The sequence below is a fragment of the Diorhabda carinulata genome, chromosome 2 (genome assembly GCF_026250575.1).
Source record: "Diorhabda carinulata isolate Delta chromosome 2, icDioCari1.1, whole genome shotgun sequence".
Lineage (NCBI taxonomy): Eukaryota > Metazoa > Arthropoda > Insecta > Coleoptera > Chrysomelidae > Diorhabda > Diorhabda carinulata.
Genome location: NC_079461.1, coordinates 32,591,537 through 32,615,542, shown reverse-complemented (window position 1 = coordinate 32,615,542; position 24,006 = coordinate 32,591,537). Strand labels below are relative to the sequence as shown.

General features: G+C 31.1%; 4 protein-coding genes across 6 annotated transcripts; 1 reads left to right on the top strand and 3 right to left on the bottom strand.

Annotated features, from left to right (window-relative positions):
- Positions 1-2,911: 2,911 nt before the first annotated feature.
- LOC130903431 (40S ribosomal protein S4) lies at positions 2,912-6,073 on the bottom strand. 2 transcript variants are annotated; one of them, XM_057815523.1, is made up of 5 exons: positions 5,993-6,073; positions 5,405-5,663; positions 5,251-5,348; positions 4,762-5,063; positions 2,912-3,083 (listed from the first exon to the last, which is right to left on the bottom strand). In XM_057815523.1, exons 1-5 carry the CDS (start codon positions 5,993-5,995, stop codon positions 2,960-2,962), a joined length of 786 nt encoding a protein of 261 aa, XP_057671506.1. In that variant the 5' UTR covers positions 5,996-6,073; the 3' UTR covers positions 2,912-2,959. The 2 variants fall into 2 exon arrangements, with proteins under 2 accessions (XP_057671506.1, XP_057671507.1); XM_057815524.1 differs by having other exon boundaries at positions 5,756-6,016.
- A 937-nt stretch (positions 6,074-7,010) lies between these two features.
- LOC130890890 (chromatin assembly factor 1 subunit A) lies at positions 7,011-9,773 on the bottom strand. Its single transcript, XM_057795292.1, has 4 exons — positions 9,437-9,773; positions 9,163-9,333; positions 8,954-9,112; positions 7,011-8,892 (listed from the first exon to the last, which is right to left on the bottom strand). The coding sequence occupies exons 1-4, from the start codon at positions 9,580-9,582 to the stop codon at positions 7,140-7,142; spliced, it is 2,229 nt and encodes a 742-aa protein (XP_057651275.1). The 5' UTR covers positions 9,583-9,773; the 3' UTR covers positions 7,011-7,139.
- Positions 9,774-9,787: 14 nt separating this feature from the next.
- Positions 9,788-17,286, top strand: LOC130890888 (F-box only protein 9). Its single transcript, XM_057795288.1, has 7 exons — positions 9,788-10,124; positions 10,445-10,784; positions 11,923-12,050; positions 12,109-12,272; positions 13,816-14,007; positions 14,152-14,386; positions 15,777-17,286. The coding sequence occupies exons 1-7, from the start codon at positions 10,044-10,046 to the stop codon at positions 15,963-15,965; spliced, it is 1,329 nt and encodes a 442-aa protein (XP_057651271.1). The 5' UTR covers positions 9,788-10,043; the 3' UTR covers positions 15,966-17,286.
- Positions 17,182-23,976, bottom strand: LOC130890889 (coiled-coil domain-containing protein 6). Of its 2 annotated transcripts, XM_057795289.1 has the most exons (6): positions 23,154-23,976; positions 19,892-20,185; positions 19,270-19,577; positions 19,015-19,211; positions 18,718-18,957; positions 17,182-18,261 (listed from the first exon to the last, which is right to left on the bottom strand). In XM_057795289.1, the coding sequence occupies exons 1-5, from the start codon at positions 23,367-23,369 to the stop codon at positions 18,722-18,724; spliced, it is 1,251 nt and encodes a 416-aa protein (XP_057651272.1). In that variant the 5' UTR covers positions 23,370-23,976; the 3' UTR covers positions 17,182-18,261; positions 18,718-18,721. The 2 variants fall into 2 exon arrangements, with proteins under 2 accessions (XP_057651272.1, XP_057651274.1); XM_057795291.1 differs by having other exon boundaries at positions 17,182-18,957; positions 23,154-23,672.
- Between the last annotated feature and the right edge of the window lie 30 nt (positions 23,977-24,006).

Here is a 24,006-nt window from a genome sequence, read left to right as displayed (position 1 = left end):
GTCTTGCTTTAAAATTGATCAGGTTTTCTTATAAATCAGGATCTTTACTTTCTAGAAACTCTAAAACAGAGTCAAAAAGTGAATAGAATATTATACCTCTGGTATAACTCTTTCAAGATGGCTTAGAAACCCACGGTACCTCCTAACAATGACAGGAGCTCCATCAATTGCGTCCGAGATAACGTTTGTGATTGGAATCGAATTCACTATCGGAACCAAATATATTTTCATTATATTGTTAGACTCAACATAGACCCCTGTCGAGTCTCGCGTGGTCCCCTCGTGGTCCACATGGAACAATTTGGCAATCACGGATAGACTCGGAAGAAAATCCAGATAGATGTTGTAAATCTATCACGTTTATATACGCAAACATATTAAAAACATTTATATTGAAGTTATAATTTCAATTTTCACAGTAGGACCCGAACTACTGGACTAAATTCTAATATATTAATCAATCGACAGTTTATGTTGCATAAAAACAATAAAGGTATTAAATTAATTATGCGTCAAGTAGTTTGCCGTTAATGTTCATTACGATTGTTCCAAAAACATATTTTATACATAAAACCACTTCATTTTTTTTCACTCTAACCTAGAATGATTCATGGTATAGCTACAAAAGATATATATAGGCAATTAAAATGATTCAGTAAGTAAATGTGGAGCAGAAAATCTGGGCTAATCGAATGTTAGGTACTGCAAAAAATAAAGCGATTTATGTTTGGCTTTCCTTATACATTCTACCTATTGTGGATGTCTCAATAATAAATTTTTAGGAAACACTTTCCTCTGTTTTTTACTATAACTAATATTAATTTTAAATATATAAAATGCAAAATAAAAATTTCAGATTTTGATAATTGACAAGGTTAAGACATAGGCGTAACAGTAATAAAAATAATAAGTTAAAATGTTTTTAGTTTTCCTGAATTCAAAAAAGTAGCCTGACAACTAATTTGTAGTTAAATTAAATTAGACCCCTAAAAAAACAAATGTATTTTGTTCCCAACATTTCATTAACGAATGTTTCTATTTAACATCAATGCTAAAAGTTATATTGCACTCATATGCTCTGTCTACAACCAAAGTTGATTGATTGAAGTGAGTACGTAAGTATTTTCTTATATTTTTTTATAGTAACTCAAATTATTTAGGTCTTTTTTTATTATTTACAGCTTTTTTGTCCTTACGAATATGAACATTTCTAAAAATTCTCTCGAATTTCATTTTTTTTATCGTATTGATGCCCTTTTAGTCTATTTTCTAAACACTGAGATGTCTGCCCTATGTAGACAACGTCACAGTTAGTACAAGGCACTTGATATATAATATTACTTCTTCTGTTTTTTTTTGGTGTAATATTATATATCAAGTGCCTTATACTAATTGCGATGCCGACTACATAAGGCAAACATCTCAGTGTTAGAAAATAGATTAAAGGGGCATCAATTTTATCAATACGATAAAAAAATAAAACTGCATTAACGAACCTCGAAATATCAAAAAAAACAAAAATTCAATTATAAAGATTCAAAAAATTATAAAAACGGAATCTAATACACGAAAAAGAGAATTTTTAGAAATGGTTCACATTCATAAGAAACTTGTCCCAGTTCCAAGATGTGTTTTATTGTGAATTCAGGAAACTGCAAAATCGTTACTGGAGGAAATGTTGTAAATTTAAATTAACCGCGAAAATATATTAGTTCTGCCATCTACCATCGAGGGCACTGGCTTCGAAAATTCGCCATGATGTTTCCACTGAATAATAACTAAGTTTGCATTTCTTCTTGGGGTATGTTCTGTGTGTGGAACCTTTAAAAGAGTATTTTAAGCGCAGTGACGCTTAGTGGAATGTACTTTTGATATCGTCTAAAGCGGTATACAGAATGAACGCGAACACGACGCTCTCTAGACGTTAATACAGTCAAAGATACTTAAACTTGTTGAGAGACTGAGATAACGCACACAATTGTCGCGCTTTTAACACCGAAGTTAACCAACTTTTTACGCATAACCTCACTTTTCTAATGAAGTTTTTAGTTGCAGATACCATGAAAATGACTTCCGAGTGAAAAGCTGATAGAATTTGAACATGCTCATGAGTGTTTATATAAAAAACAGTCGGCTGGATACAAGAAAACTAAAATTTGGCAGAATAAAGGAAATCATTTTCCCATTTAAAAACTCCATGACAAAACTGAGAATCAGGTTTTCTTATCAAATGTTTTGTTAAGTTTCTGCTCTTCAAAAGTTGATCATGTAAACCCAGATTCATTTTTCTTTGCTTACAAAATTCCTTCATTTTAAAATATATTCAAATTAAGGGATCTCACCCACCAACGCCGTGTCAAATGATGCTTGGTATATTTATTTCTCTACACATGTCATTGTGTATAATACATTATAAGTAATTCAAAATCGTTGATCACTGTTCAAATTTATTTATATACATGCACTTTTAAGGTTATGTTTGCGAGCGAACCAGCGTCATGTTCGCGATCATTCTGTTCGCCGCTTTACGTTTGTTACTTAGTTTATTTAATGTATTACCACCAATGGTTGATTCATAATTATTTCTGGGTTACTTAAGGCGAAATAACGCCGAGGCAAACTAGGTACACCCGCGACGATCACATCCAAAACTAGTGCCCACGGTGTCAACAGGTGACATTTCAACATCCCTTGTATACTATATGTATTGTTCAACTTATTCTCGCTTTTGGTGATAATTTTTTTTTCCACAAATTTCCAATAGGAATTGTTCAAATTTGATTTCAACAACCAAATTAAACCAAAATTTTATTGAAAGTTCATTACAACTACAAAAGATTTTGTATTCAAAACAAAATACAGAAAAGCTTCTAGTCAATAGGGAGTAGGATGTAAATAAAAGTAATATGTATCAGTTTTTTTAAATTTTATTGAAAATAATGTAGTAAAACATTACATTTTAATGTGTTTTAGCAGCTAACCTCTTGTCTCTTTCTTCTGCTATGGATAATTTGACTCCCTTGCCTCTTGGTAGGGAAACGAATGCCTTAGCTCCTTTACCAATTATGAAAACATTATTTAACCTGGAAAACAAATAAATAAAAATTCAATTAACCAAATTATTTGAGTTCCTAGTGTTAAGGGACAAAAATATTTGAGTGGAATTGATAAATGTGAAGGTATTTTCTTTAATCTTTTACTTCTTAGACATTTTAATATATATTTTGTGATGATGTGTTTTGATTTAAGTCTCGTTTCATAGAAAATGAGTTTATTTTCTTCTGATTCTCATTGAAAAGACCTAAAATCAATACTAATCATCACCAAAAATACATACAAGACAACAAAAGATCCCGATTTTGATGCCTCTACTACTAAAAATGTATGATCCTCTGACGAGTTAGAAACAAATAAAGAATCTGATGAAAATTACATTGAAATTGACATTCCATATATGGATTCAATTCTTCAGTCTTTTGCTGATTCTGAATCGGAAGATGACTCATTTTTCATTGTCAATATTCCAAAGAAATACAAACTTTTTTAAAAAGCAATAAGTTTCAAATGTTTTTATTCAAGAGTTAATAAAAGAAAAGGAGCTAGCAAAAAATATTTTGAAATTAAATAAAATCACAATTCAGGGAAAATTTTGAAGTAAAAACAATTATTTATCTATTATATGGTGAGTATATTAAGTGTTCTAAATGAACTACACTTCATATACAAGTATGATTCATGTGTTCATTAATTTCATCCACAAGAAAAAGAATATTCTGGATTATTTTCTAAATTTCAGTCTAAGGAGAATATTTTCATCCTCCGTCTCTATTCTTCACTTGTGAGCAAAAAACTCAACACTAAACTGTATTTTTCCTAGTAAAATCTTAAAGCTAATAGAATTAGCTTTAAAATGATATAAAATATTATGTTTTCTGCTCTCATAGTTTAATATGTTATGATCAGTAACCACCCTTTTTATATTTGTTTACAGAATTAATTAGGGGTAACTGACCATAATAACAGGTTAGCTACCTGGCCCACCACTGTTAGCTGTCAACTGTCAAACAATTCAGAGTCAGTGAAAAGTGGACAGTGCACTGAACATGAATAAGTTTGCTGTTTCCAGAATTTAGCGTCGTTACAAACGGACAAATAACTTATATGGAAGACGCGGTTGTGGAAGAAAAAAGTACAAATCTGAAAAATCGGGCTCTCACTGGTGTTTAAGTCCAACAAGAGTTCATAGAAACGCTAGAAGTTGCTGGACAGTCAATCAAAAAAACAAAATCTATGTTTATTTTTATTGAAACTGACAGGGTAACTAGAAGACTAATGGCAAACTGATATGTGGAAGAAATTTTAGGGGATCACGCAGTCCCAAACGCCATCTTCTGCAGGACAATGCCCATCCACAATCTACATATTCTGTACAGTAGTATTTATGCAATGCCGAAATTGGGAATGGTGGGATATGGGATATATTTAAGAGAAAAGTTCGGTCTAAAAATCCTGCATCAGCCACAAAATTGAACCTCAAAACGGCGCTCACTAAAGAATGGGATAGCATCGAACAAGATCAAATAAATAAACTTATACAATCCACATAAAAGCAATCGGAAGCTTTTATTCTTACTGTTAATTATATATTATACTTTAATCAGAAAAAGAATGGAAAGAGACTTTTGCTAAACTTGGCTGTGTGACTCAAGTAAATGTTTTTGCTAACAATTGTATATATGTTAACTAACGATTTTAACTTACCTAGTTGCAAAGACATGACCATTAGCATCCTTAACATGTACAATATCAAAGGAACCTGGATGACGCTCCCTATTGATAACTGTTCCAACACGACCCAAATTTCTACCTCCAGTGATCATACACAAGTTACCAGATTCAAACTTTATGTAGTCAAGAATTTTGGAAGTGGATATTTCCAATTGGATAGTATCGTTTACTTTAATGTTAGGATCTGGGTATCTGATAGTACGTCCATCATGCGTTACTAAGAATGGAATTCTTTTAGGTCCCGTTTGAACTCTCTTCACTTTACACAGCTTGTACTAAAAATGTTTTTAGTCAAAATTTTGTAACATACTTTAAAAAGAAACTTGCAATTTATATATAATCAGATGAGTAAGGTACAATCATTATAATCATATCTCTGTTCTTAGTACTTAATGTAGTGCCTGTGGACATCATTTGAACAAAAAAAGATAGAGTGAGTAAAACAATATAAAATTCACTTACTTTAGCTTCTTCAGCAGTAATACGGTGAATAGCAAATCTACCTTTAACATCATAGATAAGGCGGAAGAATTCACCTGTCTTTTCAATGGTGATAACATCTAAAACAATAACACCATGTACATAATGTCACCAAGATGATAAAGTATTTACTTACCCATGAATCCAGCTGGGTAGTTACTATCGGTTCTTACTTTTCCGTCAACTTTGATCAATCTTTGCATAACAATTTTTGTAACTTCACTGTTAGTTAGAGCATATTTCAACCTGTTCCTCAAGAAAATTACTAATGGGAGTGATTCTCTCAATTTGTGAGGACCAGTCGATGGACGGGGGGCAAATACACCACCCAATTTGTCCAACATCCATGCTTTAGGTGCGTTCAAACGCTTTAGATGCTTCTTAGGTCCTCGAGCCTAAAACGTAGGTTAGTATTTATAAACAACTACTAAATATGTATTAATATAATGTATTCAAAATATGTTAAAATAATTATAAAGTTTTATACCATATTTGAATGTAAAAAACTTTTACTGCTTTAAATATAAGTTAAAAACAAAATAACACTATTAGGTGAGTCCGAGTATTTTGAAGATGAAAATGTTAATTATACTTTCACAGCACCTATGAAATATTCACTCAAATTACGAACTGACAATTTTAAAAATCATTTTAACATTTTATGATAACATTTTACTTCACTTTAGATGTAGATGGTACAAGATTTAAAAAATAAGCTACCTACCATCTTGACTTTAAGAATATGAAAGACAGATCAGGGCGGCCACAATAAAAACTATAAACCAAAAAACTTCAATAGCTATTAGTCTTCTTCTTTTTTATTCGTAAATGCTTACTAATCTATGTAATATTCAGTAATCACAGACAGTAATAATGAATTACTATGTCTATGCATGTAATCATTTTTGTAATTTGTCAGCGTACAAGCTAATTTCAGAACAGAACGCATTTGAACTAAAGTAGAGTACAAGTTACATTGGCTTAATCCGTCAGTGAATGACTGATGCCCTCAACAGTTTTTAGAATGAACCTTCATATTAATAACGTTTTAACTACAACCCTCTTTACAACACAAACATCCTTTTTCAGAAATAACCGTTAAGAGTGTTAATCAGTTTTCTAGCCTTCGCCTTATATACAGGGGGTGGCATTTAAATTAAGAAGAATGGTACCTATTGGTCACTGTCACATGACTTACACTGTATAAATTTTAAAACCATATGCGCATTTGAAAATACAAATCGAAGTGTCCTATTATAGCATTCCCCCCAACACGCCCTTTTTTATTAATTAACGAATTCATTACATTTGGGTGCTTCACACTGTAAGAAATTTTTTTATTCGAAGATCCATACTTAGACAAATTGGGATTTCGTAAGGTCCCTAAGTTGCAACTCTATCACACAGTAATGGATTTCATCACTTTATACTACGAAAAAGGTCTCAAATATAAAATAGTATTTGTTTGGTGCAATTAACATGCTTTTGTAACTACCTTCAAATACTGCAATCGGGGAAGGAAGGAATGGGACTTTGCCCTGTCTAAATTATTCCCATTACGCTTCTGCCCGCGTTATTATAAGCGATTCTGAATTAGTTCAATGACCGATCGCATGCATACTTTCAAAGTTGTCATTCGCGGAGGATTGAAGTCAAAGACCCGCGAAAGACAATTTTTAAAATACGCATGTGCTGTTGATCCCTCAACTGATATAGTTTAAACCTGATAATAAAACACAATATTGTCTATACAACAGTTTTATTTGCAAAAGTTGTTTTTATATAAAAATGGACAGTAACAATTAATATTTTCTCTCCTGTAATTATTTATATTTCGACTTGATCAAAGCTTAAGATACAATACTTCTACCCTACCTACAATCATCTTTAACTTTTGTTAAATCATATTTTTCTCTCATATCTTGATTAACACACCAACGAAACTTGAATCTTTTTGTTTCCTCATCTCTGTATTTTTCCCAATTGGCGTATTTCCTTATAGTCCTGACTAACATTCTTTTAGAAACTTGAGTTATATTTCCATTATTTTCCACTGCAGTTAAAAATTTATCTACTAGGACACTCTTCTTACATGAACTACCATGAATCATCTTTAAGAACCTAGGAATTAATTCCGAATCTAGTTCTTTAATTATTTTCTTTTTTTCTTTAACTAATAGGATATCATCTCTCTTTTTAATAATTATTTGATTACGGGAAATTATTGCCAAAGGTTGTAAATATCTGTCTACAGCTTCTTCTACATTACTGCTATCTTTATTGTACCAAATACAACCGATCGATCGAGGCTTCAATTTGTGTGTCTTAGATTGCATATCGTGATCAAATTCTTCTTTCAATAGCATGAGTTTTTGTTTTAGAGATTCTGGTGATAATCGCGCCATTTCCTCATCATCTATTTCATCATCACTTAAATGGCCGTGTGGAACAAAAAATTCGTTGTCTACTTCATAATCATCTTTTTCATCTTCATTTTCTTTTTCAGCCTCATCTTCAGAAGCGTTGAGGGATTCTCCTTGTTCTTCCTCTTCCCAATCATCGTCTGAATCTTCTTCATAGTTAAAAACTTTTTGGTCTTCCGCAAAAGGTTTACGTGGTTTGATTACTGTACTCTTTTTCCTCCAAGTACCATAATATGCCGGTCTGCGGTTTTCATGGAAGTACAAAAATTTTCCTCTATATTTTTGCGACTTCTCTTCAAAAATTGATTCTCCTAAATCCACAATAACTACATCATCTTCTGTTGATTCTTCATAAGGCCAGGTCTTAAGGCTTTTCCCAATAATTTTTCCAGAAGAGAGATCCTTTAAGTATGATGATTCAGTATCTTGGTTTTCTAAATACAAATCCAATTGATCCTTTTGTTCTTTTGTCAAGTAATCCCTTCTGGGTAAAGGCAACTTCATGTCTGATTTAACTTCAAACTGTAAAAAGTTTGAAGTTTGTGTTTTTTTGATGTCTTGGGCATCATCAGTTTTTTTAGGAACAAAAAAATTCACAAAGGCGGCAGCTGCTTTTTGTTTCTTCTCTTCTTCTTTCAATTTCTCTCTGTTTTTTTCTTCAATTTCTTGTAATTTTTTCAGTTTTTCTTCTTCACGTTCTTTACGCTTTTGCTCTTCTTTTTCTTCTTTCTCTTTTCTTTTCTGTTCCTTTTCTTCTTTTTCTTTGCGCTTTTTTTCCTCCCTTTCTTCTTTTTCTTTCTTTTTCAATTCTCTTTCCTTTTCCAGTTCTTTTTTCTTTAATTCTTTTTCTTTCTGCTCCTTGTCTTTGACCTCCTTTCTTTTTAATTGTTCTTCCAATCTCCTTTTCATTCTCTCTTCTTTTTCTTTCTGCTTTTCTTGTTTCCTTTTTTCATGTGCCAGTTTTCGTTTCAACTGCTTAGGCGTTAGCTTTTTGGCAGATAAATCTGATTTCATTTTAGTTGGGGTGTTTGATTCACTTGACTTTGTCACTTCCTCATCACTATCTGATATTACATATTCAACTGGATCATTAGTTTCCTTGGGAGAGTTTTGATTCTCTATAGATTCATTGTTATCAGTTGGAATTGTTTGTTTTTCTCCTCCTTCTTCATTTTTATTTTTTTCCAAGGCAATGTTTTCTCTGAAAATCACAATAACAATCACTTTTCTATTTGAAGATGGGTAATTAATCATTACTTTACCTATTTTTCTCTTCTCTGATTTGGTCCTTAGTACTAATTAAATTGATTATTTTGGTCTCATCTACATGTTCTTCATTTTTTTCTTCAATTGCAAGATTTCTAAATGCTACAATTTCATTAGTTTCTGAATTATTCTTAGTTTGTAACTTATCTTCTAGTCTGGAAAAAGGGGAACATTATTACGTGAATATTTTTCAGAAAACTCTTACTTATTATCTATGCTGTTCTCAGATGCACTTCCAATAGCATCTTCACAATTTTGTTTGTTCTCTTCACCTAGATTTTTACATTCCTTAATGTCCTGCCGAGAAATATCTGTTTTCAATTCACTTTCTGTTGTATTTAATAGCTCAGTTTTGAGCGTGTTTTCTTCTTGTTGCCTATAAAAAATTGCAATTTCAAAGGTTATCTTAGTTAGCACACATACATCATGTATGATACATGTGAAAAATACATAATACGAAATAAAGTATTCAAGCTTACTCAGAATCATCGCAAACATTAACATTTGTAATATTTTCTATATCATCAACTTTTGTTCTCTTTAAATCGTGTTCATTGTTTATTGAAGAAGGCGAAGAATGTTGTCTTTTTCTTGAAGCAGGCAATTCATCCGATGAGTTATCCATTGCGGTGTTAAAAAAACTTATTTTAATAGTACAGTTACTTCTATAATTCTATTTTTCTTATGCTATTAAATTTAACAAACTTATTAAATCGTAGCATACATATATACTGTTACTATTTATTATTTTTTTTTTCTTTAACATAACCAAGTATATAAATTCGCGCCTTTTAAAAGTTAAATCGCAGTGGTACCATCTGTAGATCTAAGGAATGCTGTCAATAACTTCAGTGAAGTTCCTTCACTGATAAGTAATTTTAAAAATATTGAGGAATTTCATATACTAATTCTTTAATTTTTTTGTAATTTGTAACTAAATGTGTGCAGATTGGGAAATAGATTAAAATTAATAATGTGGTTACACTTTCTATCAGATGTAGATCTTGATTGACGTAGAAGGGAAGAGTATTCCATTACATCGTAAATAAATATTGAATGAAATAATTTTATTATTAAAAAAATATTATGGACGATGATTTTGAAAACATAAAAAAATCGGATATTCCGGCAAACGATGATAATGATAAGTCAGCTGTTTCAACTAGGGTACGTGAATTTACAAACACGTAACAATATGATCAATGTAGATAAAAAACCTACTTTTATTTAAATAGTTTATGAGTAGCTATAAGAAAATTATTAAATTTGTCGTATCTATAAGGAAAAGGGATTTTGAATTACACCATAAAAATTAAAATAGTATTATATATCATTATTTTTAAAAACGAAATAATGTAGGTCTATATAAATATGTCTATATGCTCGATAGCTTTACTTAAATATAAAACGAGAGTGTTTGTGGTATATTATATTTTTCTGCTTTTATTGATAAAACATTTTACTAATCTATGTAATGTGTGTAATAGGAAGATGACCTTTCCTCCTTCAGGGAACAGTGGCAAAAAGAAATTCAATCAACAAAAAACAACCAAACTGAAGAACAATTCAGAAAAGTACCTACTACTTCAGAAAATAATGTTTATAACAATGTTGACTTGAAAACGACTAATCAAGATGATGATAATGAAAGAGCAACCAGACTTTTCCTCAAAGGTATTGAAATGGAAAATTCTGGAAAATTATATGAAGCTATCCAATACTACAAGCAAGCGGTTCAAATTGTACCTGATGTTGAATATTTATTGCACAAAAAAAGCAAAATGAAACTGAAACAGGATAGCTTGGAAAGGGAAGTGAATATTAAAGGTATAAAATAACATTATATGAAAAATAAAATTCTTGATTATTGTAATAAATTTAACGATTTATTTTCTCAAACAAAATCCCACCACTTGAATCCACTTATACATAAATTTTAAATATTTATTCACATTTTTTTGCTTTTGTAAAGAAGTTCTGACTTTGTGAGACTACTATTTCCACGGCGTCACAATCTGTCAACGAATTCAACTCAATCAGCCATAATAAAATGAAAAATAAAATTTTTTGATATCTCGCTTTGTTTTTGATATATTGATACTTGAATAACAACCTTGTGGTTTGTGCCCGAAGTCCCAATAGGGTTAGGTTAGGTTAGGTTGGGCGAGGGGCCGAAGCCCCCATAAAACATAATTAAACTATAAAATAATTATTTTTTACATGATATACTCAATATTTATGAATATAAAGCAAACAAAATTTTTCCGACTAGATGTATCTCAAAAACAAAGCAAGATACCGAAAAATTTCATTCTATATTTTCAACTTCTTTTGGGTTGATTTACCAAATGGCATAGTCAAATCCTGGTACCATTGGGGTAGTACTTGTGCCTCCCCATCTGATATAATTGAAATCATGCTCTTCTGTTTTGGTTTTTCCGTTGGTTTATCTACAGCACTAAAATTCTGTATATCCTTTGTAAGCCATAATACCAGACTAGATTAAACTTTTTTGCTTAATTGATGCATAAAATTACTAGGTATGTCTAATCTAGTATCTGAGCTATACATGGGTACTAGATACTAATTTTTAACTTGTAGTTATTTGATGCTACCACACCAAACAAAGTTTGATTCAAATAAATAGCTGGTATAAATTCATTTTTAATCCTTTTCTTCCCTTTGTAATGAAAATATTTCAAAATCAATTTATTTTTAACATTATCTGTAGTTATCTTATGTTTTTGTGTGTTGAAGTCTTAATTGCCCTTTAATTTTGTGTTCCATTATACAACAAAGATTGTTTCATATAAATATTTGGTATAAAATAATTTTCTCCTCTTTGTAATAAAAATATTTCAAAATCCAGTTTATTCCCTCATAATTATAATCTTCTAACATGACTCAATTGGAATCATTGGTACATGGATTGCATGATTCCTCTTTTATGTTTATAAATTTTTAGAAAACACTGATGTTAATGATGTATCAACAGATGATGATGAAGATAATAAAGATGAAGAAATTTATGTTAGATTACAAAGAAAAGTTTCAAACAAATCAACACTATGCCTTCCGAAACAACCAAAAAGGGTACTATATGTCTGAATCTCATCTAATAATACATTATAATGAAAAATATAATTTTTAGGGCATTCATATTGGTCAAATGCCCTTTGAAGTGATTTTGTACATATTAAAATGGGTTGTGTCTGAACATTTGGATATGAGATCATTGGAAATGTTTTCTAGAGTATGTAGAGGATTTTATGTGTGCGCCAGAGATCCTGAGATATGGAGGATAGCTTGTATGAGGTATTATTATTCTATTGAATTTGAATAACTACTTTTCTATTGAATAATATTTTATCGGTGATTTTCCAATCGGTATTACAATCATACAAGTTCTTTAATGTGGAGAATGTAGTACTTTGGAGCCCATACTTCATGCAATTTTGTTTTCTCCACTATTTGCAAATATACATAACTGAAGTAATAAAAATAAAAGATTTATGGAACTTCTTGAGGAACACACTACTGTCTTCCAAGTTGAGGTATTCGGGGTAATGGAATGTTGATGTTTAACGCTACAGTAAATTGCTCAGATAGCCGTGATGCCAGACGTCATATGGCTGTAAGGTGTCCTCTAGGCTAGCACTGGAGCACATAAAAGTTCTACAAGAACTGGTAAGTGGTCTCACTCAGGCAACAAGGACAATGATGAAGCGGACTCATTCATCAACGGGCTTAGAACTCATTCTTTGTGTAGCCAAAAGTGTTGCTATCATAACTCTCAATAGTCTGCTTGTAAGGCGTGAAGTCCGACTAGTGAGTGGACATGGTATCTCCACACCATAGGCATCATGGATTATCCGGTGTGCCGTTGGTGCATGGAAGCAAGCATTACAATTTGCCTAATGACATCAAAAGGTTGAAGCAAACTGCTTTTGATAATATCAAGTGAGGCACGATGGACATATCAGAAAGCCTATGTGCGTAATGGCACCATGCTACTATGAACCATTGATCTTAAATTTGAAATTTTTAAATAAAGTGTGGTATTTGAAAATTCTGATGAAAATGACTTTCTGGTTTAGAATCCATAATCAGCTCTATAGTTAACAACTCATTCAATTCTGAAGATGTTTCCAAGATGGAATCTTTAACCATAAAGATTATTCTATATCCGATATTGAATTTATTTGTTTTTTTTTGTGGTAGGAACAATGCATCTAATCTACAAAGTATTTTACTGATCTTAGTAATCCCAATGGCTCACTAAAGAAATAGAAGTTTATGTGCTCTTCACTATTGTGACTATGAACTTTTGAACTGGATTTTAACTATCAGTTTTCATACAAGTTCTAAAGGCTTAGTGCATTTGAACCTTCTGACTGCTCCTTTCCCATAGATTCTTACAGTTTATTCGTTATTGTCTCAGTATGAAGTATTTTTTTTATCGTTATCTATTTTTTACTCTGTATTATTTCTTAAGCTTTTATTTGATTATGTGGCCTAATTTCAGTACTTCACCTTCAATAATCTCCAAATTGTTTTAGGTACCTATATACTCCATAGATTAAAGTAAACTGGCACCCTGATTCAATTCATTGTACCAAAAACATTTTTTCAAATATCTTAGCTTTGATAAAAACAAATCAGTCCTCTAATGGTCTTTAATAAAATTTTTGAATTGTTTGTTTACATTTTGTACTAGCCTTGAACAAGTTTTAAATTTGACTAGGTATAAGTTCCAAATTTCTATTTTAGTATTGTCGATTTTAAAAGCCAGTAATAATAACAGAATTTTCATTTTTTGATTTTTACTAAAATCCTATGGTTAATATTTTTTTTATAGAATATGGGGAGTGAATTGTGGTTCTTCCCCTGGCGATTATAAAACTTGGAGAAACATGTTCATCGATAGGCCAAGAGTCAATTTTAATGGCTGTTACATTAGCAAAACTACTTATATTCGCAATGGCGAAAACAGTTTCCAAGATCAATTTTATAGGCCTTGGTATTTGGTCGCTTATTATCGCTATCTGAGGTAAGCCTATTCATAAATTAATTTTTATTCTAATATTGACATTATTTGAGATGAAAATTGAACATAGCAAGATTGCACTAAAATTGATGGCTAGAAGTTGAAGATTTTTTTAGAGAAACCTGTGAAAATCTATTTTAATTTTAGGTTTTATCCAGATGGTACTGTAATAATGTTGACTTCTGCAGACGAACCCTCACAAAGCATTAATTTATTAAAAAATAAAAACGTTCGAGACCCAGTTCTTTCTGGTTATTATAGATTAAAAGATGATAAAATCATGTTGGTGATACAGAGGCATGTTAAAAATGCTCAAACTGATTATAAGAGGGATCACAAAAAACAAGATGCTATGAATAAAAAAGAAATAGTATTTAATATGGTGAGTAAATTATAATGAAAGTTTTATAAAAATCAAGGTTAATCCAATGTTCATTTTAAAACTAGTTTATTGCAAGATTTCTCATTTTTGCGCAAATTTCACGGTCTATAAATATGTTTTAAGATTTACATATACTCAATAATAGCAACTACCAGTACGTTCATAATAAATTGTTAAAACTAAGCACATTAGAACCTTTGTCAAAAATATATAAAAGGGCGAGGTGATATATCAATCAAAACATCTTGGACTCTTAATTTCTCTAGTCGACTAGAAAATACAAAATCACCATAATTGAATTGAAATAGATATATTTAATTAAGGGTCATACTGCAATCCATAAAGATGATAGTGCACTTCTATCTGAGCTATTTGCAACATCTATGGTTCCATATTTCTGATGAACTCCTGGATCTGTGCTAATTTCAAGGAGATAAAGGTTTTGATCCTACAGGTTTTTTTTCGATGTATTTTTTGCGTAATTTCTAAATGAATTTTCATCCTCCTCTCCACAGGATCTACATCTGCTTATCAGGTGCTTCTTGTGTGAAGTTCATTTTGTAGTTAACGCGCTTAGCACTACAAGTAGTCTTAGAGAGCGCTAGTGGAGTAAAGTTCGTGGACCCGTGTTAAAATAAAAACAATGAGCTCTTCAACGTTAAATAAAAAGTTAGCTTTTCTTGAATAAATCTTCTACTGGAGCCTTTAGCTTATAAATGACCAAAATCCTGAGACGGCAGTGCCTTACAAGGTCTAGCTTGGTTTTACTTAGATTCATCCGCTAAATTGCCATCTTTTTAATTTTCTTTCTTTTAAAATTCATAGTAGTAAGGTTTTGGACAAAAAATATTATTTGTGCTCCTTTTCTGTTGAGTGTGTTGATCTCTTCATTTTCATTGATTGATGTTTGATCAGACTAAAACACTATTTTCTTCAGCACTCTCATGTCAGTTTTTATTTACTGACATGATAGCTCAGTGCTTTGATAGTCATCGGAATGAATCGATATTGGATATTGCCTAAAAGTCGTTCGGAGAAGAATCTTGTTTTCACTGTACAAGCTACAAATAGAAAAAAGAGTACAACCAAATCAAATGTCTTGTTATAATGTCTCTTAGAATATTACAAAAAAGGATGTTACATCAAGAGAATTTCTCAATTACGACCAAAAATTGGAAAGCTACAATTATTTATTAAAACAATTCATTATTCTCAATAATGTAAAAGGCAAACAATAGAAAACTTAAAGGGCTTAAAGATTTAACATAAAATAAATGAGCATCTCTCACTCAGGAATATTGTCATGTCAAGCAACTAGCAAAATATTGAACTACATTTTAATTGTTTGGTTAGAACCTTTTTTGTCTGTATATTTTTTTTTAATTTGTAGGAATTTCAAATAAAAAGCAAAAGGAAAAAACACGATCAACTTCATTGGAGTCACTATTCCATTGCAACAAGAGGAAGAGGCATACCGGAAAGCATAACTAATTTTGACTTATACGGTAGTAGATATCCTCCTTTGGTTTTTTCTCGTGTGAAAAGTTACACTGAAAATTCGGAGAACCTTTTGACATAAAAAGTTGGAATTACTGGTGATATTCATCTGAACACACTGTTTACACTACCACTACACCAACATGAAACGCTCATCAGTAAGTGTAATTGTGAATGTGTACTGGTAGTGTGTGTGTGTTCAATACAGAAAAAAATTATAGGAATAAGAAGAAAAATTGTTATTTGTTTATCGATTTGAGAGTTTAAAAATTCAAATAAAATTATATAACTTGTAGTGTGTGTTATATCAGCTTCCTTTTATTATTAACGGACGTTTTGACTTCAACCTTTTGACGACTAAGGATATGCTGCCAGATGGAGACCACATGCTGGCTTCAGTCACCGCGAGTCAATTCAGCAGCTCTTCTTCCGTGAAGCCGATACCAGATCGTCCCTCCGATTTCGCGTAGCTCGTACCGGGTCCTACTTTTAACAGGCTTTATTTAATCCTCCTGGTTGGAAGCCATAGGTAGTGGAGGGTTCAAGCAACCTTAAGATTCGGGGGGTCGTTATATCCTGAGCCTTTTACGCGCCACTGATGTTGGGACGTTCCAGCAGGGCCTTGTCAAAAGCGCAAGTTAGAATTTCCACAACGATATAAACCGAAGGTATGGGGATAATAGGTTTCATAGCCATTGTTTGCTTAGAGCGCTCGGGGGAAAAGTAGTGTGTCATTAAGCCCCATAAAAATGATCCATTATTTGCACTGGACCCGCTGCTCATGCCTAAGTAGGCGCGTCCGTTAGTGATATAATTGATGGCCTACTAGATTCAGGAAACACTCTGCACAGATAATTGGTACACTAGCATACCATTAGCAAAGATGCTGGTAAATAGAGACTCTATGATAAACTTAAATATTAAGGGCAAAGAAATCTGTAAACCAGTCATTGTGATAGATTACAACAAAGGAAAAGCAAGGTCAAGGTTAAACGGCTCCTTGTGGTATAAAGTACAGTTGTAGTAGATTAAATTGGGTATATGTTATTAAAAACTAATTCATCTCGTGATTTACAGTTTTATGCTTACTAGCACAAAAGTGACATTCACTCTAAATAAGTGCCCCTAGTGGCAAATGCAAATTAATAATCCCATTGATTTTTCAAACTACCCTATTTTGGGTGAAAATTCATTGTTGAGGGTTAACTATACACAACGGCGATAGTATTTGGGAACCGATTAGTTTGCCGATACATATGAAGACGGATGTTAAGAAGGAAGTGATAAAAACAAAGTTGTATCCATCATTCAAGTGTCGAGTAATGCAGTTTATTAATAAAATAATGTAGCGTACACATTGAAAAGTTACTCTATTTTCAATACATTTCGAAAAATGACCTTCACTTAAAATATCATAGAAAATACTTCTAAACTAAATTTTTCATTGTTTAACGTTTAAATATCACATGAAATGTGAAGAAAAAAATTGGCTGTGCCAAGAAAATTTCGGCAACGAGGCAGATTTACTAAAAATATTTTTTATTGCGTCACATTTAGGCCAAACTAGCGGAATACCAGATAAATGGGAGATAAATAAGACATTCTAAAAAATCGATGACTATACAAATTCCCTATTCTAGTACTGAAAATCTCTATGGCTTCAACCAGATCTACATTTATAATTTTTTCATCATTATTATTTATATGTATTACAAATAAAATAATTCATAAGAAAATGTGAAAACACAACACTAGAAAGATTAACGGAAAAAAACAGGCAAACAAAAATAAAGCAACAAGATAAGATGATAAAGCAGAAACAAGATCAATGGTTAATAACATTAAACCTGCTGCTATGCTTGAAGAAAGAATATTAAAAAGAGAAAATTCTAAAAAAATGTGGCAATTAGACGAATCATTTCTTTCAATCATGTAACAAAAATAGCAAACAAAGTAATTTATAAACAGTAATAAACCGACTAAAACATTTAAAATTTACGATTTAAAATCAATTTGCAGGGGAAAAATTCTAAAATCGCAACATCCCTATACAATAAAACTTTAACCAAATGCCCGGTATTTCGCTGGTTTCCTTATTTCCTGCATAAACATTCAAACAAAAAGATCCTTAATCCGAGGCCAGAAATAGGAGAGCCCCTGTATTTAAAATGGCATAAGTACATGGATATATATATATTATATAAAAATCGTGACAAAGCAAAAAGTAATATAAGAAAAAAATTAATAATCAGCTGCTCCTGATCTGGTGGATGTTCCTTCTGCAAGTGGAGAGATGTTTAAGAACGTGCCGATTTCTTCACGTCGGGCTTTCATTGTTGAATATATCAGGAACAATTACATTAAAATATCACTTTCATCTGAAACAAAATGAAAAAGAGAATAATCAAGAATCTCAACATAACATCCAGGTAACGGTATCGTTAGATATATTACACTGCAGCTACAAGCCATCTAATTAAACTGTTTTGCAACCATCTACAGCTCGCCTTTCAGTTCCAAAGGTCTGATCAACTCCACTATCTCCACTGCTTACTTTCTTTCTAAATATTCTAAATACTCTTTCTTTCCAAATATTCTTGATTACCATAGATATTGTCTTCCCTTGATTTACCCATTCCAAACATTATACCTCTTCTTTCAATTATCTCATATCTTTTTATCAATTGATTTTTGGATTTTGTTATCAGAGTTATGTCATTAATGAGGATTTTCCATTAATATTAAATTTAGAATTTCAGAAATTGATTAAATAATACATTGGAGAGCTGACCTTGTTTTATAAATATACAAATAAATAATGAATTTTATATTACCTTACTAGTCTTTATTGACGGATGTGTCCATTGGACTAGCTGGCTGAGGTGCGGCCGGTATTGCAGGCTTTATAAATCTTTCGCTGGGTCTTCGATGAGGAGCCGGAGGACTACCAGAATTTGCTGGATGATGCAAAGCTGACGAAATGCAACCTGGATGATTTATCAGCTGTCCACATGAATGGCATCGTGGAGGACCCACAACCAGAGAATCTCTAGGTGATTGCATTGAATTCATACCTACAAATGAGTGTTTATAAAGTTATTTTAATAAAAATGCAGTTTGTACAATTTTACCTGGACTCAATGGCCTGCTTTGACTGGGAGAAGGATTATAAGCTACTGGCACTGGGGATACAGTATGTTGTCTAACGCCCAAAACTTGCTCGTTATAATGTCTCTCTTCTTCCATTTCTAATGAGCTCTCACTCTCTGACAAGTGTCTGCATAGGGCTTCTCTTCTTTCTACCTCAAGCTGTAGCTTCCTCTGTAACCTTAAAATGAAAAAGAAATTTTATTGCTAAAGATTAATTGAAAACCTCTTTTAAATACCTCAAATTTTCTTCTTTTATATTTCGCTCTTCTTGAGCGAAACGCTGCATCTTTTGAGTGTGTTCTTGTTGGCTCATAGCTAATGTGGAACGTAACCTAGTCACTTCTGATCGAAGTGTTTGAATGTGCGAACTCAAATTAGTGGCTGTATCGCCATTATTTATTTCTCTTGGACTCGCAGGATCAGATACTGGCTGATCAAGTTTAATCTGCAGCATGCGTTTCTCAGCTTCCAATTTATCCATGCGTTTCCATAATTTGTTTACCAAAGCTTCCTGTTCTTGTTCTAAAGTGTTTTCTAGTTCAACCTACACAAATAGAAAGATTGTATGAATAATGTAGAAAAAATTAATTATATATCACAATTAAATCAGAAAAAGAACTTAATTCAGAACATAATTTAAAAGTACAGTTACATTAACAAAAGTTATTTTTTTAATGTCTATCTGATGGTTACATATATAAGAAAAAAGAACCGTTGTATGATGTATTTGGTAATCTAGTTTATATAAAAGGTTTTAAAAATGTTGGCAGAGGTTTATTGTCACTTTCGAGGCACATCTTATGAATAAATGTTAGAGAAATATGTTTGTTTTCACTTGAACAATATATTACTAAATACCTTTTCTCGACGTAACTGCTCCAAATTACTCTGCTTAGCTAATGTTTCAGCCTCCAGTTTTTCAATTTTTCTCATGAGGCGATTCACAAGGCACTCCTGTTCCTGTTCTAGAGTCTGTTCCAAGCGACATTTTTCTTGGCGCAATTGAGTGAGTTTTCTGGATAAGTCGTTTGTTAGGCATTCTTCTTCCCTCTCGTAATGGTGAGCAAGTGTCTCTTTTTCTTTTTTGAGCACCTGGATCTTTTTTAAGAGGGTATTTGAGATGAATTCCTCTTCTTGTTCAGCTTTTGCTTGCTAAAACAAAATATGTAATAAAAAACAATCAAAACAAATCTAAGTCATTGAAAATGTTAGGTTGCATTAATAAAGTGTACAAAAATTTTATCAATTTGACAGGAATTGATTGAAATTTTATTGGTTCCTAGTGAGAATTCATATTGACTATCAAATTAGACGAAGTGGAAGACTAGTCAAAAAATATCCTACTTCAATGTATGTCCTTGTTTGTTCCGTATATTATAGTAAGTTCCTTTATATGTAATGGAGTCTTATATTAATATCCTATTGTGTATTACTAACTCTTGACCAATTATTATTATTAACCAAATAAAAGTGATTCAACATTGTTAAAAACAAACTTAAAGTAGAATTATAAAATTATCTGCTTACAGATGTGTTGTGTTGAAAAAGTGGAGCCAGACTAAACCAACTTGGACATATTTCTGTGTCTAAAAATATAAAATGCATGAAAATTTCGAGTTGGTGTTTGGCCTGCAAAAGATTTGCCTATGATTGTGCGTTTTTTTGTTTGTTTATTTTGTAATGCAGACTTTTAGATATTTTAGGAATCTTTGTTTTATGACTTTGGTGTATTTCACACAGCTGCTCAATTTAATGTACCTTAAAAATATAGTGTTTAAATGACATATGAATCTAAATAAATATCTTTGAAATAAAAAGTCATAACACAATGGAAGTGTATTAAGGCATAACTAATCTAATGCAATTATTATTCCTATTAATGTTGATCCAAAGTTTTATTTAAATTTTTATATTTTGCATTATTCTTTTTTAGTTAAATGTAAATGTTTGTAAAAATCAGATGAAGAAGTAACTAATATTATTTGTGTTTCATATATGAATGTAAATAGGTAAGAAATTATATGAATCAACTGTTTTTAAGAGAATAGAGGTTTGAAAAGCTATCAGTTTTAATGCTCCTATTAATATAGTCAGCTTTGCAAAAAATAATTATATATAATATATTATAAAAACGATTATATATAATATATTATAAAAACGATTATATATAATATATTATAAAAACGATTATATATAATATAAGATGCTGACAAACATGTTAGTTTGTTAATTGACGGTAATGATTAAAAGACATTCATTATATTCTAAAAGAAAAATATACAAAAAGTGGATTTTTCGATTGTAATAAGTACATGAAAACCAAAGTATACCTCAATAATTAAATAGCTGGGGGCAATAAGAGATCTAAGCCACAATTTTGAAAATTCCATGTTAGGTGCCCAGAAAGATTTCTATTTGTGGCTTCTAAGTACCGGCAAAAGTTTACATCTATCAAAATATAAATGTCTATGTATAAATGACCTTTTTTTTTAATGATAAATATTTTCAAAATTTTGTGTTCAGTAGAGTGTCATAAGCCACATCATTATATCATGGCATATATATGAGACATAAAGATCTTATGCCTCATATTTTTTTAATGCTGTATAATTATTTACTTCTTTTTAAAGTATAGCACGAAATTCATGTTTTTACGCTTTTGGCAAAATATGCTCACTGGTAGATTAATAAATCTTATTTCAGGATTTGGATAAAATATTTAACGCCAATTTTTCTATATTTTGTAAATGTGGCTTAGGCAGCTCATTGCATTGAGTCAATTATAACGAAATGTTTGGTTTTAATAAAATATTTTGGGAGAGATTTAAATGTTTTCTTTGATAAAACCTCAACTAACATAAGTGTAGTAATTTTTTTTTACATAAGTTAAACCAAAAATAATTGTTCAAAATAAACTTGTCTGCTGTTACTGAAAGATTTGTTAACATGTGAATAGACTCTAATTAAATTTTATAGTTATCATAATGAATATAAAAAAACTAACCATTCAGTGAAAGTAAACTAAATTTGAGGTGCCCATTAGAAGGTTTATGTATATAACTGCACTAATTATCCACTAATCACATAGATAGAGGAATTTGATGTAGTAATGTGTGGATTCAGAGAAAAAATTATCTATAAGCTGGAAATATATTACAAAAAATAGAAGGGAACATTAATTGGTAAGAAAATTTTACCCGACCATTCCACCTTCCCATTTTCATCGCCTTAATCCTGTTTAAAATTCATATTCTTATGTAAATATTATAGATGTCATTTAATATTCCTTCCAAGGTTTCTGTTGACTAAACTAAAATAACTAGACATGTACTCATTGAATTTCATTTAATTTCTCTAATATCTCAATAGCAATGTAGTGATTGCATATTCTTGATATCAACAATCATATCTGAAGGAATTCCATCAGTAAACATGAACAAAAATTCCTCACTAGCAGGTTTGACATGAAAATACTCATAAAGATACTTCATCAAATATTTATAAATGTAATGAAAATAAAATATTTGCTGACAGGGGTACTAGATATTGACAGAAATTTTTTCTCAATTAACTCAATCAACAATAACTTCATAACACAGATTTTCAAGGAAAATAGTATTATTTAAGATGTTTCCTGCCATAAAGATTACTAGTGGCTAGTATGTGAGAGGTAAATTTTCAAACATTATCAAACCTATTGAGTTTTGGAGCTTTTAAAGTGAGATCCATGAATTTTTAAATCAAATAGAACTAAACCCAATAGTCATTAGCTAAAAGACACAAGAAACTACAGACAATTCTCAGTACATAAAATTGTGAAGAATATGTTCTGATAATGGAAAAATCGCACCTTTCCAAGATTATAAACTAATAAAATATTTGCTGAATTAAAAAATATTGGATGTAATTTGTCATCTTCATCTAAGTGGTAATAACTGTACCCATAGTTGTATTTAGGTCAAATAGAAACATAAATAATTACAAAAACCATTAAAAAATAATTAATTTGAACGGAAATATTATTTCAGATAAAAGAAATCAATAAAGCAGATATTTTTCAATTATAATATTAAAAATGTAACAGCAAATAAGCTTTTCTGTCATATTTTAACTGACTTACTATTATGACAGATGCTTTTTTAAGATCCCTGTTTTCTTCTTGCAATGCCTTTACGCGTAATTTGTAAGTTTCCAATTCCACTTTAAGCACCCGGTTTTGTTGTTGAAGACTTTCGATGCGCTTCTGAAGTTGTTCCCTGGTAATGGGACTGGGTGGCATCATTATGGGACCACCATCAATGCTACTAGAATCTGATTCACTGGCGGAATCTGCCATTTTAAATTACTTATATAAATACGTTACTATAGTATTTGTTGCCGAATGATTCTAAATTAGAACATGCTAAAAATTTGTAAAAAAAAATGTAAAAAAACCACAACAGTCTAGGAATTTAGAATGTATAATTGAACAACACAACTCAGTAATTTTGAGTAAATAAGAAGCGAAACCGATGTAACGTTTAATAACTATTTAAAATATCGTCTAAAATATTAATAACGAGCACCACCAATCTTATGAGAAAATTACACCAATTTGGAAGGACTTCAAATTCGCCATCAAATTGACACTTGTGACAGCCAGTATTTCCACACGGCAAGTTTAAATTTTTACTTACAGTACTATTCACCTTCATAGTTCTATAAAGTACTATAAAATAATAAATATCATAAAATCATCAACTATTTTTATTTCACACATAATCTTCAGACAAGACGGAATATTAACCTAATACTATCTAATTTGCGTAAAATATGTTGTTTACGATCTATAAGCTCTTGTTTTAAAAATTATTCTAGTTTTAAAGACGTTGATTAGTTTGTAGCCTCAAATCCGTAGCTTCCATAAATATACGTGGATGATGTACTATAGAAATGTTAATCTCGTCCTATCATTCCCAAAATCTTCCAGTTGC

Excerpts from the sequence above, each read along its gene's own strand:
- LOC130890888 (XM_057795288.1), top strand. The coding sequence starts at position 10,044 with ATGGACGATGATTTTGAAAACATAAAAAAATCGGATATTCCGGCAAAC. Across the intron at positions 12,051-12,108 it reads TTCCGAAACAACCAAAAAGG|GGCATTCATATTGGTCAAAT; the intron begins GTACTATATGTC and ends TATAATTTTTAG. Across the intron at positions 14,008-14,151 it reads GCTTATTATCGCTATCTGAG|GTTTTATCCAGATGGTACTG; the intron begins GTAAGCCTATTC and ends TTTTAATTTTAG.
- LOC130903431 (XM_057815523.1), bottom strand. Across the intron at positions 5,064-5,250 it reads TTACTGCTGAAGAAGCTAAA|TACAAGCTGTGTAAAGTGAA; the intron begins GTAAGTGAATTT and ends AAACATTTTTAG. Across the intron at positions 3,084-4,761 it reads GGTCATGTCTTTGCAACTAG|GTTAAATAATGTTTTCATAA; the intron begins GTAAGTTAAAAT and ends TTTGTTTTCCAG.
- LOC130890889 (XM_057795289.1), bottom strand. The coding sequence starts at position 23,369 with ATGGCAGATTCCGCCAGTGAATCAGATTCTAGTAGCATTGATGGTGGT. Across the intron at positions 20,186-23,153 it reads AAAAAGCATCTGTCATAATA|CAAGCAAAAGCTGAACAAGA; the intron begins GTAAGTCAGTTA and ends ATTTTGTTTTAG. Across the intron at positions 19,212-19,269 it reads ATAAAAGAAGAAAATTTGAG|GTTACAGAGGAAGCTACAGC; the intron begins GTATTTAAAAGA and ends TTTCATTTTAAG.
- LOC130890890 (XM_057795292.1), bottom strand. The coding sequence starts at position 9,582 with ATGGATAACTCATCGGATGAATTGCCTGCTTCAAGAAAAAGACAACAT. Across the intron at positions 9,113-9,162 it reads GAGAACAGCATAGATAATAA|ACTAGAAGATAAGTTACAAA; the intron begins GTAAGAGTTTTC and ends CCCTTTTTCCAG. Across the intron at positions 8,893-8,953 it reads ATCAGAGAAGAGAAAAATAG|AGAAAACATTGCCTTGGAAA; the intron begins GTAAAGTAATGA and ends TGTGATTTTCAG.